The 15,667-nt window shown below is 29.2% G+C and overlaps 1 protein-coding gene and 1 pseudogene across 3 annotated transcripts; one reads left to right on the forward strand and one right to left on the reverse strand.

Annotated features, from left to right (window-relative positions):
• Positions 1-563: 563 nt before the first annotated feature.
• Positions 564-2,004, reverse strand: LOC120146517 (transcription factor RAX2-like). Of its 3 annotated transcripts, none has more exons than XM_039160049.1 (4): positions 1,740-2,003; positions 1,511-1,640; positions 1,168-1,420; positions 567-1,134 (listed from the first exon to the last, which is right to left on the reverse strand). In XM_039160049.1, the coding sequence occupies exons 1-4, from the start codon at positions 1,873-1,875 to the stop codon at positions 673-675; spliced, it is 981 nt and encodes a 326-aa protein (XP_039015980.1). In that variant the 5' UTR covers positions 1,876-2,003; the 3' UTR covers positions 567-672. The 3 variants fall into 3 exon arrangements, with proteins under 3 accessions (XP_039015979.1, XP_039015980.1, XP_039015981.1); XM_039160050.1 differs by having other exon boundaries at positions 571-1,250; positions 1,287-1,420; positions 1,740-2,002; XM_039160048.1 differs by having other exon boundaries at positions 564-1,420; positions 1,740-2,004.
• Positions 2,005-12,366: 10,362 nt separating this feature from the next.
• On the forward strand, positions 12,367-13,540 carry LOC120146532 (annotated as a pseudogene).
• Positions 13,541-15,667: the final 2,127 nt, after the last annotated feature.

Below are 15,667 nucleotides of genomic sequence, written 5' to 3' on the forward strand. Positions count from 1 at the left end.
CGAAAAGAAATTCAAAAAATGATAAATTATGTATTCAGTCACCTAATTATTTGAGTAATTTTATTTTAGTCATTTAACAGTTAAATTATATTTAATATTACATTTTAATCGTTCGTCGTTAAAAAATAAAAAGAACTATTGATGTGATTTTTTTTATTTTTTCAATGATGATGTGTCATTATCTTATGATTGACATATCAACATTACTGTTAATTTTTTGATGAAGGGTGACAAAATGAATCCAAAATATAACATTGGGTATTAGTTTAAAAAAAAGTTGATTAATCAAAACAAAATCTCACAAATAATTAGAAGACTAAATACATAATTTATTAAAAAAAATAAAAACTAAGAGGTTGTTTGTTTACCTCTTAATGGAACCATTCAGCGCTGAATGCTGAATCGTTCAGCGTTCAACATTAAGCGCGTTTGTTTTGTACCTCTGAATGATTCAGTGCTGACTGATTCAACAAAACAGCGCTGAATGATTCAACAATGAAGTACTTCTGAATGATTCAGAGCTATTATAAAACATGTCACATTCAGAGCTAATTCATACAGAGTCTCTGAATCATTTAGGGTTTAATCATTCTAAATAAACAAACTAACCCCTAAATCTATAAACCCATTGCCCTTCAAGTCCATCTGATTTTACACACAGTCCAAGTCAGATCAATAGTACATAACTTTTTCATCTGCCTTGTTTTCATAAAAAATGTAGTTGTTACTACTACTCGTAGTACTAATTAGCTGCTTAATTTCCTCAATCCCATAATCCAGTGGTGTTTCAGTTTCACCCCACAATCCGTTTGGTGATTTCTGATGATCGGGCCGTCCATCAGCACCATGGTCAACGTTTGATACCATGATTGGCTTCTGGCTTTCATCAGCAACTTCACTGTAGAAATAACTGTGATGACTCCCTATTTGCTGATGATGATCACCATTGTTATACACTGATTCTTTGTTGTTGCCGCTGTTTTGAATATTGCTGCAACTCCCATCGGAAGAGCTACAACTAGCTTCACCTCCGAACATTTGGACACCACTATCATGCAGCTGATAATGCTGGATTGGACTTAATAAACTCTCCTGGTGCCGGGGTTGATGAATTGATGCAACAGTAAGACAAGAAGTACCGGTGTTTGAGAAACTAGAGGAATATGATGTTTGGAAGCATGAAAAAGATGTATCTGGTGTTTGGTAGGTGTTGTTGCTGCAATTATAGAGTAATGTTGATGTAGGTGAAGGTGAAGATGATTGTTGAAGAAGAGATGATAAAGTGGCATGGTGAATCTGATGAGGTTTTCTTTGAGACTGGGGAGCCCTGCCAAATAGTTTCTTCTTCAGCTTTGTGTTCCAGTAGTTCTTGATATCATTATCAGTCCTGCCTGGCAACTGAGCTGCTATAATTGACCACCTGTTGCAGCTCATGATGTGAGTTCATGGACAAAATCAGAGAAAATTTACCTAAAAGTTGTTTCTTGGTCCAAAGATCCATGTTTAATACCTGCTACCAATGTTTGCAAAGAGAGTGCAGATGATCCTATCCTCATCATCAGAGAATTCTCCATGTTTAATATTTGGCCTGAGATAGTTAAGCCATCTTAATCTGCAACTTTTCCCACATCTCCTGAGACCTAAATACAAAGGCCAAACACATTCAAATTCACTAACAAAAACTACTGAAAAGACCCTTTAATTTACAGGTTGATAAATAATTAAACAATCAAACAAACCAGCTTTTTGTGGAAGAGAAATCCAGTTTCCTCCGGTTTCATTTTTGTCTATGTAGTCCTTCAGCTTTGCATCTTCTTCAGGTGACCAAGGTCCTTTCTTCACATTAGCCTTGTCACAACAAGGAGCCCTTCCCATGATCTTTTAACTGTTTTGTTCAGATCTTCTTTAACTGTTAACACGAAAGAAACTTTGTTTCAAAATCTATGGTAATGGTGGTGAAAAGTGATGGTGGCTATAGCTTTTTTTTCCCCCTGATAGAAACACTGCTGCAATTTGGTTTTGAGAGAGAGATTAATATAGGAAGATATTGGAAACACAAGTCAAACGAGAGGCCTTATAATTTCAATCATTTTGTGCTATTGATTGGATGAGAGAAGTTTCCATCATAAATTACTCGAGGCATATGTAAGAAGGCCCTTGGCCTATTTCTTCCTTTACTAGAAAGAATCCAAAGTCTGCTTGATTTTATTCAGATTAAAAAAATGTGTGATTCTTTTAATTTTTTTAATGACCTCTTATATATATATATATATATATGGCATAATACTAAAATTAGCCTCCAAAATTTATTAAAATGATTTTTTGTCCTATATTCTATTTTTTTGGGAGCATTTTGCCCCCAACATTTCATTCTAAAGACAAAAAGGCCCCTAATATTTGGCAGAATAATCATTTTATCTTTTATTCTTTTTTTCTGAGACTTTTTAGCCCTCAATGTTTCATTTTAAGTTAAAAAGCTCAAACAATTTTAAAAGCAATACAATAATGAACCTTTTGAATAAGCAGGGTTATGACCTCAAACATCTAACAGTGATTAATTTTAAAAGATTATGAAATCAATATGAGAATCAAGAAATAGTAACTTGTACAATTTTTTGAAATCGACATGCTTGACAAAGATAATTTTTTTAAGCATTCAAGGAATCAACTATGATACCCTAAGAAAGGTGTCCACTGTCACAAATCTAGAGATCAAGAAAGAAGAACAAAAAAGGAAACAATTTTGTGTATTATTATTATCCTGAGCAGACCTACTGATATTATTCGTAAATTTGTATAAACCGACACACTTAAAACCTCTGAGAACAACTTCCTTTGTGTTGAAGTCCCTTGCTTGACAATATTTGAAAAAGAAATCAAGGGAGACCTGATTATCCTGGGAAAATTTTGACACATAAAGCAATTTTTTTTTTGTTATACCAGGTACATATAACAAAATTTTCAGCTTAAAATTTTTAGAAGGTTGGACTGACTGGTATATTGAATGGATAAGAAATTACTATTTCTAACTTTAACATTTCCAAAGGTAGGAGCAACAGTCTCAATTTGCAAGTTGAAGAAGTCATTTGTGAGATGATGTGTTGCTTCAAGTTTGGATACCAAGCATTGTCATCCACCACTTGCAGTAATGTGAGCTTGAGAACTGATTTGAGGTTGTTCAGATGCTATAGTAGTGAATTGTGGCATCATTTGAATGTAATCAGGCTGTGGTACTATGAGAGTTGGCCTCGTAGTATAGTTTACAAAAACTATTAGAGTTGTAATAAAAGGCATCACTGAGTAATAGATCCCCAAATAATTCTTAACCATCCTATTTTTTTTTTTAAATCAATTTCAAGTCTGGAAACTCAAGATAAAAAATTAAAAGGGTCTAAATTCAATTTCAAGTATAATCTAATAATTTAATTTTATTATTATAAAAATCTTGAATATAAAAAAAATCATATGCAAGTCTAGAATATTTGTTTTTTTTTTTAAAAAAAATCTTCAATTTGGTCAAACACAAATTTGAGTTAGAAAGGGCCTATTAAAATAAAACCTTGCAGGACATAATTATGAATGTCGAAAAGTTTCCTTAGTCTTGGACCCGTCTAAAGTTAAATTTATGGCCACAAAAGCAACCAAAATGAATTTGGGAGCATCGCCTGCAACTCCTTTTATCCTCATGTTAAGTTTTTTTATATTAAAAATAAAATTTTAAAAAGTAATTATTAAGTTATTCTCAATTAAAACTCTGTTCAAATAATGACAATAATAATAATATATCTAATTTAAGGTTGCTCGTCCAAAGAAAAAAAAATTAAGTCACATGCTCACAAAAAAAAATAATAATTTATGAACACATCTAACCATTTCATAACTTTTAATAAACTAATAAATGATTTTTCTCGATGTCACAAAAATATAAATCTTTAATTAAGGGAGACCCGTTCTCCTTTTCTCTAAAAAAAATTCTCTTTTTGATGTCATTCTTTTTTTTTCATATTTGGTCAGCAAAAGACGATATGAATTTTAATATTAATCGTCCACCGTCGATTTTTATTTTTTCTCTTTCTTTTTATATCGTATTTATATATTTTTGTTTTTTTAGTTTTTAATAATTCTATTTTTATGATACGCTTTCTTTTGTTTTTATTATACACTTTCCTCTATCTTTTGGTACTTTTCAATTTTTTATCAATTGGTTGATCGCTTTTTTCATTTATTCTCCCATGATTGGATTTGACTTCGTCTGGACTGATCAAGACGACACTTATTTGTTATTTTAAAGGTCTTCCTTGTTTTAAACAATCAGATTAGATTTAGATACATTATTTACATTCGTAAATAGTTTTCTCACGACGCTCAACTCTAACTTGCAGTTGTCGATGGTTTTCAGTATTTCGATTCCCCGTCGTGATTCATTTTTTCAATACAAACAGATTTGTTAATATTTTATCTTTTATTCAAGTTTTTTAGATAGATTTTTAAATTTTTTTCTTGTTCGATCCTTGTATGATCTCATGGCTAGTTTTTTTTTTGTCAATGATTATAGGAAAAATATCATAATTATATGTTTAATTTATATTTATAATTGTAAACATTTATTGTAATTTTAAATATTTTTTATTTTTAATAAAACTAACTAATTCTATAAAAAAAATAACAAAGTAATTAAATAAAAAAATATTTTATAATTGAACAATCAAATTTTTTAAAAATAATCATTAAGAAATTAAATTGACAGACCTGGAATTTTGCCCCATTTTCAATCTCTTGGGCCAAACTTCGCAATTTTCAAACAATCATTAATGATTTTTATGAACTGGAAAAATGACTTTATTTTTCTTTGACCGACGTTAAGGTTGCTTGTAATACTGTGTCTTCAATATATGAATTACTAATGACTTAATATTATAAACATATATTATATCGTAATTACCAGATTATTTTAAAAAGAAAAGTGATTAAATACTATTTTTTTCTAATTTAGTGAGGAAAAATGTACAAAACCAAAACAAAGTGATCAATCATGTAATTTACCCTAATTTTAATTACCTATAAGAATTCAGATAACGTTCCTACCTTTGCGAATAATAATAAGTTTACTATATTATTTGATATTTGATATTTTTTATTTTTTTTATAAATTTAATTATTATAATTTTTATAAATCGATTTGTTATTTATATTTTTTAAAACATTATATATTTGGTATCTAAATGTGTCATCTTTTATGAATACGGTATTTATATTTTTTGAACTGATTTTATATTTATATTTATCAAATATTACAACAATGATTCATATTAAATACTTTATAAGTGATAAATAATTTAATTTAATTTTAAATTAAATTATTTAATTTATTTTGAATTATAACAAGTGTGACATGGAGTTTTATACTTTTAAATACTTTATTGTTGATCGTCGATCACTGACATTCATTGTTTTTCTTTATTTTATTGTAGTATATCTTTGTTTTTTTTCCCTTGCTTTTTAAATTTTTAATATTTCTGCATTTATGACATGTTTTCGGTCGTACGGTTGTTGTTTCGTTTATCATTTTTCTTAGAGTTGGATTTAACAAGGTTATGACTAATCAATATGACACTTATTTATTATCTTGTTGGTCTTCCTTGCTTTGGACCATCGAATTGGATTTGGATACGCGATTTGCATCCGTTGATAGTTTTTCACGTCTTTTGACTCTAATTTGCAGTTTTTTGATGGTCTTTCAATAGTTTAATCTTCTTTTGTTGTTCGTTGCTGATGCGATCAAATATATTTATATCTACATTTTGTTAGAGTTTATTTGATTAGGTTTTTTTAACAATTTTCTTGTATGATATTTGTGTGGTCTTAAATAACTAGTTTTTTGTATTAATGATTATAGGAAAATATTATTATTATACTTTTAGTTTACGGTTATGATTGTAAACCTTTGTTATAATTTGATTATTTTCTACTTTTAATAAAACTAACTTCTTTTAGAAAAAATTTCATGCCGGTACAAATCATATATTTGGCCATCATAATGGTGATAATCATGTTAACTCTTTAGTTATATTTCTTGTTAAAATTTATTATTTATGGCATTATTTTATATTCTTGTTAAAAAAATTATTTTATATTAAATGCAAAAAGTAAGAATTACTTTTAATTATTTAAATTACACTAAAAATATTAGTAGTTCGTCACTTGAATAGATAACACATTTCTTGTACTTCACAACATAAAATGTTTAATATAACTATCTGTGTATGAATATTTAATGTCCAGTTTGGAGAATGCTTCTAATAATAGAAAATAATTTTTCACCCTATAAGCAATGCTAAACATTCGGTATCTGATTTAAAATCATGGTTGATAAAGTATTTTTTAACTTAACCTCGTAAACTTAAATTTATTGCTTTTGAGGTAGAAAATCACTTTTAGGTGTCTTATATTTTTAATTTACAACAATGTCTAAAATGAATATTTTATCTTTTTAAAATCTTTTTTTAACGGTGTTCTTAAACAATTAAATTTTAAATTACATTTTTCAAAAGTCTAAGAATGGGTTTGAACTTCCACGTCTATAATTATACCTTGTGGTTTATTTTCAAGGGGAAAAGCAATTTGGGTTTCCCATTTTACATCTAAAACTCTCAAGGCTGCTTTTGTAAGCTTACCATAATTGACCAAAGAGTGAATGTATGTATAGATAAGTGTAACAACTAGGGTGATAATAACACATTAACTTCCAAATGCAACCAAAATGGCAAAAATTCATTTTTTTTTTAAAAATATACTAGAAAGAGATATTATTTTAATTTTAACTGGCATTAAATTTTGAATTTTATCTTTTCCCTTCCTTTTATAAAATTTAAGTCATTGTAACGTAAACTTATATTTAATTTTAATTAAAAAATATATAAATAATAAAAATGTTTAATATCATAATTAAATAATAAATCAACTTTTAAGTTGATTAGGGTCCAAAGAAAAATTCCATGCTACACCTTTAGGTTGATTTAGGCATCAAAAGTTTATTCAAACCTTGTTATAAACACCATGTGGTAATTTAATTCAATACGCAACCTCATTTAGCCCTTACAACGCATTGCATGTATTTGTCATTTCAAAATACTATATCTTTAATTAGTTTATTTATTGTTATAATTTCATGGAGAAAATGCTAAAACATTGGCTAATTTTTAATCACACCAAATAATTAAAAAAAATTCAACAATTTGTTGATCTCCATCTCCAACCTGGTTTGTAATAATTAGAAAGGAAATTGCAAATATAAAAATAATTTCCCTTAAAAGAATGGGTTTTCTAGAAGAAATATCATTTTTCGTGAAAGCAAAGTAATGACTTTTATTTTATTTTGATAAAAAAATGTTACATATATTTTATCACGTTGAATAATTTCTCTTAAAATTGATTGTATAAACTAAATTAAATTTAGATTATTTTCAATTTTGTCGGTGAATGTGAAAACCATACACTCTCAAATTTCATTTGGTTCTTTGGGCTACGATTGTAGGTTTCAAACTATCAATAAATTTACTAGACTTTGTAGGTCAAGGAATGGCCTGAATAGTTATCAAATTTATTGATAAATAAAAAACTTTAAATCATAATGTTAAAACTTTGAATATTAGATTTTGATCTTTTAACACATAATTATTCTAGAGAAAATATTCTTATATTCTATATTTTGAAGATGAAATAATAAAAAAAGTTAACTTATGTGTAATTTAGCGATCATAACCCTAATAAATAACCTAATATATTAATCCTAATTCATAATCAGCTCATAATCAACTATAAAATAATTATTTAGATATCTACACATATGTGGCTCATACTATTATAATTACTGAAATCCAATTAACCTTGACTGTATTGGATCATTTTAATATAGACTAACACTTTTATGATAGTAAATAACACACAATTATTTACTTATTATATATGTAATGTCTATATAATTCAATAATCTTCTGTTTGGAGGACAATTAATAGTAAAGCAAAACAAGAATTAACCCAAGCCCAACCCATCCCATTGGCCTGGTTAAAAAACAGAAATAAAATAATATTTACGAGTCATAAAATAAAGATATTTTGTCAAAATAAACTATAAAATCTCAAACTTAAAATTAATATAGAAAGGATTAATATAAAAATAGGTGTCAAAACTATATCATTTTTCTTAAAGTGGTGCATGTTTTTTTAATCAATCCAGGTATCTAACGTTATAAACATTACCACTTAGGTGTATAAACCGTTACTGTCGTTAATTTGTGCAGTTAAATAACACGTTTTACCTTTATAGAATTTATATTTAAAAAACATAAAATTATATATATATTTTAAAAGAAAGCCCAAAAGTTTTTGAAATCTTAAAAAAAAACCTAAATTTTGAAAATTCTCATTCTAATCCCTATATCCACGCCCACCCCATTATTGTTGTCGACCGGACCTCCAAAAAAACCTCCACCCGACGAGTAACCGAACACGACGACCCAGAATCAACAAACAACTAATGAAAGAAACAACCCCGACGAACCAAACTTTTCGAATTCGCGACACTTAGACAACCTGATGTCCCTCGCGAAGGCAAGGGTGAAGACGATCGATGAGGGAGATGCCAAGGGTGGTGGCGACGACGAAGGTCGTGGTCGACAATGAAGTGAGTAAGGTTAGGGTTAGGGTTAGGATTAGGGATTTTAGGGGATTTGAGATTTTTTTTGTAATTTTAGAGAAATTTAGATTTTTTAAAATATAATATATATATTTTTAAGTTTTTTTATTTCTAAAATTACTAGAATACGACACGTGTTACTTAATGGGGTTTTTTTTAAATGTTGTTACGGTCGAGACACCTAAAGCGGTAATATTTATAACATTAGACACTTGGATTGACCGAAAAAAAGCTTAGGCACCAATTTAGAAAAAAAATGTATATTTTGGACACTTATTTTTATATTAAGCCATATAGAAAACTCAAAACTCAAACTTAACCGAACCAAAAACTAATAGACTATTAAAAGAATTTAAAATTTTGAATAGAGTTGAACTATATACACCTTCAACTATAAGTGTTAGGGCCTCTATTATAACAACATATTTAAATTTATTAATGTAAAAATAAGTGTCCAAATTATACTCAAAGTTAACTTTAGGTGTCACAAGAATTTTTCTTTAAAAATAAGTGCCTAAAGTTTCTCACCTTACCATTTTAGGTGTCCAAGCCGTAACCGACATTAGAAAATTATATTAAGTGATGCATGTCACATTCTGGTAATTTTGAGAATTTTTATTTAAAATAAAAAATATAATTAAAAACCCAAAAATTTCTAAAATCTTTAAAAAAACTCAAAAATTTTGAAAACCCTAATTTTAATATGTATACCCACATCACATGCCGCCCGCGCCCTTTTCCGTCATCGTTGCCATCGACCAGACCTAATCCCGACCGCACGCTCCACCCGATGACCAACCACCTGACTAACAACCACCGACGAATCTCAAATCGTGATTTAAACTTGATTATGGCAAGGAAAAAAATGCGAGCTTTGTGTGACTCCATAAGGCTTGACTGTGCAATTGATGACAAGGAAGACGACATCCAAGAAGAGAGATGGCAATGGTGACGTCGGCGTCGATGGCAAGGGGAAAATAAGGGTTAGTGTTAGGGATTTGAAGGTTTTTTTTAAAATTTTAGATAAATTGGGTTTTTTATATATAAATATAATAAAATTTTAAGTTTTTTAATATTTCTAAAATTACCAAAAAAATATGTGTTACTTAAACATAATTTTTTAACGATAGTTACAGCCTGGGCACCTAAAAGATAACGTTTGTAATGTTAGATACTTATTTTTAACGAAAAATTCTTTAGTCACCTAAAGTTAACTTTGAAGATACTTATTTTTATATTAAGTATATTTAAATTAATCTTTTTATTATTAAATAAAGTTATTTAATCATATTACTAACAAAAAAATTCAAATGAATCAATATTAATTAATTGAGTGAGATGAGACACTATATTCCTTAAATAAGGTCAAGAGTTCGAATCTTGAAATTGTAACTTAAATAAGGTCAGGAGTTTGAATCATGAAATTGTAAATGAAATAAACTAAATTGAGATAGTCACTCCTATAATGGTCCTATATAATATCAATATGAATTAATAGATTAAATATCGATGATTAAATAAAAATGAATAATTTTTTAATAGAATTAGAGTCATGCGACATCTTAGTTATTTTTTTATTTATGTTTCAACTTCAAACAAATAACTTATTTATAGAATCATATAAATTTAAATTATATTGATTTTATTAAGAAATAATTGATATTTTTTAACTGAAATTGTTAGCTCTATGAATATTTAATCTTTATATGTACTAAAGTCGAATCAACCCATTTACTAATAAAAGTACTAATTTGAATCAAATAATGGACATGCTAAGTAATTATACCAGCTTAAGTTTCTCTAATAAAATGTCATTGTTTCGGTGCGAAGTAATCACATTATCGTATCATTAAAGATTTAATGGCAGAATGATATAATTATGATTAAACTTAATACTGTAATTAAAAAAATTAAAAAGTTTATTAGTATCAACTATGTTTAATAATATATTATTATATAATTTATTCTTTAAATAATAAGATGATAAAAATCATTTTATTTTTGGAAGGATTACGAGGCGATAAATTAAAAAGCCAGAGAAGCACAAAACAGAGCCAAACACCAAAGAGAGCGGGGAATCGAGAGAGAATCAAACGACTGGTTATTCGGCTTTATAAATACAATCCCTCTTCCACTTTATCGTTTCAATCTCATTTTCCCTTCTTTGAGATCTCAATCAAGGTAGTCGCACCATCCCCTCTTTCTTTCTTTCTTTCTAAATTCTCGCAGATTTTTTATCTGAATTTAGTCTACATTTTGTTTTTTTAGATTTGTTATGGATATAGTTTTTGTTTATCCTATTTGCGTCACGTTCAAAGATAATGAAATAATATATGAATGTTGCAGATTTGGGTTGGACCGGTCCAATGAATTGTAATGTTCTGGGCGAGATAATAATTTTATGCCTCTATACTTATACCGTGTAATAGACAAAACATAAATAATTTTTTTATGTCCATCCTCTTACCCTACACTTATTTATTTATAATCCACCTTGAAATATGATTTGGGTTCTAAGAATAGAGGGTAAGTACTCTTTCAACTAACAAATCGGTTCTTCAACATGATCAGAAGCTTCTTCATTTATAATGCTTTACTAGTATCCGTTGATTATCAGAAGCATATAAAAATCTACAGCATGCCATAGTTCGAGCACTAAAATATCCTTCACAAATTACACCTACACCAAGTTGCTTACACCTTTGTATCGAAAAGGAAAACTAGTTTTTGGCAAGTCAAATTGCCCTTTAAATTGGTTTAAAACTACATTCACAGTGCAGCTTGTACGGCGTATAAAGTAAAACAAACTCAAATCTGTTTGAAGAATGAAGTAGTCCTATAATCAACAATTCAAAACTATGAATAAAAATGATTTCTTTGTACATAGACCCAGAATCAACAAAAAAGTTGTCCAAGTCCAATACGTTTCCCAGCAATAATAAATCTATTGAACCGGGAAAAGGAAACCACATGTTGATGCTCCCCTCAAACATACTTTCTAGGGCTAAAGCTCATCTGGCACATGTATTGGGTCGGGCTTGGATTTGGGATGCTGATGGTAATGTGGTTTTAGTTTGATCAATTGCTTGATCTCCGGTTTCTTAGGTGACATGATTTCCTGGTCTTTATCTTTCCTGTGAAAAAGTGTGATTTGAATACAAAAACAAATTGTTTGTTCGTGATGAATAAAATTGCATTCTTTGTTCTCCTAAAATGGGTATTAGACAAGGCATTTAGCAATTGCATCAGTGATTTGCTATTTGCCAACTAAAAATATTTTTATTTATGTTTAATTAAGAGTTACAAAAGATAATATGAAAATATTTTAAAATTTTTAATACTAACCGAGTAATATATTTGAATCGTCAAGTTGACCGAGTTAAAAGAGGGCTCGGGCAACGAAACTCAACCGTAGAGAGTTCTGCATGTTAGTATTGGACTATTGGTTATGAACATGCGTCCAAACACTTAGTAATGTAATTTGAACTAATTGTTCTTTATGCTATGATAAAATATTTTAATAATTATGTGTTTTCCTTGTGTTAAGAATATGTAACCAAACATGGCCTCAGTATTTATTACTGTGGCTTTGTGTTGCATTGCTTTTGTTGTTTATCAACTTGATTTTTCATCGGAGTTAGTTAATGGAATACATCGTGATCTGAAGTGCAGATATGGATACCTTCTTATTTACTTCCGAATCAGTCAATGAAGGTCACCCCAACAAAATCTGTGACCAGGTTTCAGATGCTATCCTCGACTCCTGCCTGGAACAAGACCCTGAAAGCAAAGTGGCTTGTGAGACATGCACCAAGACTAACATGGTTATGGTCTTCGGCGAGATCACGACCAAGGCCAAAGTTAACTATGAGAAAATCGTTCGGGATACTTGCAGGGGCATAGGGTTCACATCAGCCGATGTTGGCCTTGATGCTGACAACTGCAAAGTTCTAGTTAACATTGAATAACAGAGCCCTGATATTGCTCAAGGAGTGCATGGCCACCTCTCCAAGAAACCTGAGGAAATTGGGGCTGATGACCAGGGTCACATGTTTGGTTATGCCACGGATGAAACCCCTGACTTGATGCCTCTAACCCATGTGCTTCCACTAAGCTGGGTGCCAGGCTGACTGAAGTGAGAATGAACAAGACATGTCCATGGATGAGGCCTGATGGTAAGACCCAAGTGACTGTTGAGTATAGAAATGATGGTGGAGCCATGGTCCCTATTCGTGTTCATACTGTTCTTATTTCAGCCCAACATGACAAAACCGTCACCAATGAGAAGATTGCAGCGGACTTGAAAGAGCATGTCATGAAGCCTGTTATTCCAGCAAAGTATCTAGATTACAAAACCATTTTCCACCTCAACCCATCTGGTAGGTTTGTTATCGGTGGACCTCATGGGGATGCAGGACTCACTGGACGAAAGATTATCATTACACCTATGGTGGCTGGGGTGCTCATGGTGGTGGTGCTTTCTCAGGGAAGGATCCTACCAAGGTGGATCGCAGTGGTGCATACATTGTTAGACAAGCAGCAAAGAGTGTGTTGGCCTCAGGCCTTGCACGCCGATGCATCGCGCAAGTGTCCTATGCTATTGGTGTGCCGGAGCCCTAGTCAGTTTTTGTAGACACATACAAGACAGGCAAGATCCCGGACAAGGATATTTTGGTATTAATTAATGAAGCTTTCGACTTCAGGCCGGGAATGATCTCAATAAATCTTGACTTGAAGAGAGGAGGAAACTTTAGGTACCAAAAGACAGCTGCTTATGGTCATTTCGGGCGGGATGATCCTGATATCACTTGGGAGATCGTTAAGCCTCTTAAGCCAAAGGCCTAAGTTACTATAGCCATAATATCATATATGGATGGTAATCTGTCTATTTGTTCCATTTTGCATTCTTTACTTTTGATTTTCTTTTCAGGGCATGATTGGTTTCCCCAACCATTTCTCTGCTTCGCCGTCGATTTATTTTTATTTTCTTGTTTAACTATCAATTCAATTTCCTTTTTTCTACTATTCAATTGCAAAATACTTTATTTAGCGTTTGCATAGTTTACCTCCTGGGTAATGGATGATTTGAAATTGTTTTGTATCCCCAAATATTAGTGTAATGCACTTACAGCTTATCTATATCTATATTTGCTTATAACTCAAATAATCCCAATCCGGCGGCAATTTGATTATAAAACTCGATGATAAGGTTTTAACCTCAAAAAAGAAATAAACTTCAAAGCTCAAAACCATCGATTCATGCCAACAATATATGAGGTTGGTATTATACACCACATAAAACAAAATATTTTTTTCAAAAGTAAATATTTAAATATATTAAGTATCCAAATAAGAAAATAGTATATTTTAAATAAATAAAAATGACCGAAAACTATTAACAACATTTTCAAATTAAATTTAGGATTGACACCATTTTGTGTCACATAAGGCAAAGGCACGCCACATCAGACGTAGGGGTGTAAAAAGATGACCCGATCTGTAAAATTGACTAAAACCTACTCAAGTCAAAACTGTTTTGACCTGATCTGTGGCGATCCGAAACCGATTCGAGTCAGAACTGGTGTTGACCTAAACCCGAGTTGGACCTGGAAATTGTGGATCTGAACCCGACCTACATCCGACCTGAGAATGACCTGAACCCGAATTGAACCGAAAATATGATATCCAAACCTGAACTGCATCCGACTGATATAAACCCGAACCGGAGATTGACCTGGTAAATAACTGGTATTACCCGACCTGTTATGAACCTGACATGTAATTGACTCAACCTGTAAATGATCTGACATGTTAAAATGATATGATATTATCATGACTTATAAGTAAAGTTACAATTAATATAATTATGTTATTTTAGATTTATAATAAAATTATGATAATTAAATTAATATGATTAATTTTTTAAATTTAGTTTTTATATTAATTATAATTTGGTTTTTATATTAATTCCAATTCTTTATATTTCTTATATTATAAATTTTATTTATAATCACTAAATTAAATTTAAATATTGTATTATTGAACTTGATTTTATTAAATTATATTAATTAAGTTAAAATATTCATAAATCTAATTTATTTTTAATGTGAAAATTGATTAATAAATTAAGTATAACTTAACTTGAAAATTTAAAATAAAAATATATTAGTTGAAATGATGAACTTATTAAATATTTGAAACTTGAATAACATTACAAATACTAAAATAAAAAATTTATAAATGAAATTAATTTTATTATACTTGAAAACACTAAAATTACAATAAAATCAACGAAACAAAAAAATTATGTGAAAATAAATGCTCTCAGATCTTATAGCTAAGGTTTTACAATGCTAAAAGCCTAACTATAACTACTAGAAATATCATCATAGAGCCTTTATACCAAAATGTTGCCAACATGTTTAATTATGAGCAACTTTCTAGTTTTAAAAGTCAAAATTTTACTCTTTTATTAAACTTTTTTATATTTTCAACTATAGTATGTAGTATATAAATATAAAATATAGTTTATATATATAGTATATAGTATATAATATATAAATAGTTTATATAGTTCACTAACAAACTATATATATAAGTAATATGTAAATTATATAGTTTACATAGTATATATATATAGTTTATACATATAGTTCATATGTAAACTATATAATATATATAGTATATAAATATCAACTATAGTATGTAGTATATAAATATAAATTATAGTATATATAGTATGTAGTATATAAATATCAACTATATATATATATATAGTATGTAAATATCAACTATAGTATGTAGTATATAAATATAAACTATAGTTTATATATATAATATATAGTATATACTATATAAATAGTTTATATAATTCACTGATAAACTATATATATAGATAATATGTAAACTATATAGTTTACATAGTTTATATATATATAGTTTATATAGTTTATACATATAGTTCATATGTAA

This window comes from Hibiscus syriacus, unplaced genomic scaffold (genome assembly GCF_006381635.1).
Source record: "Hibiscus syriacus cultivar Baekdansim isolate YM2019G1 unplaced genomic scaffold, ASM638163v2 tig00110929_pilon, whole genome shotgun sequence".
Classification (NCBI taxonomy): domain Eukaryota; kingdom Viridiplantae; phylum Streptophyta; class Magnoliopsida; order Malvales; family Malvaceae; genus Hibiscus; species Hibiscus syriacus.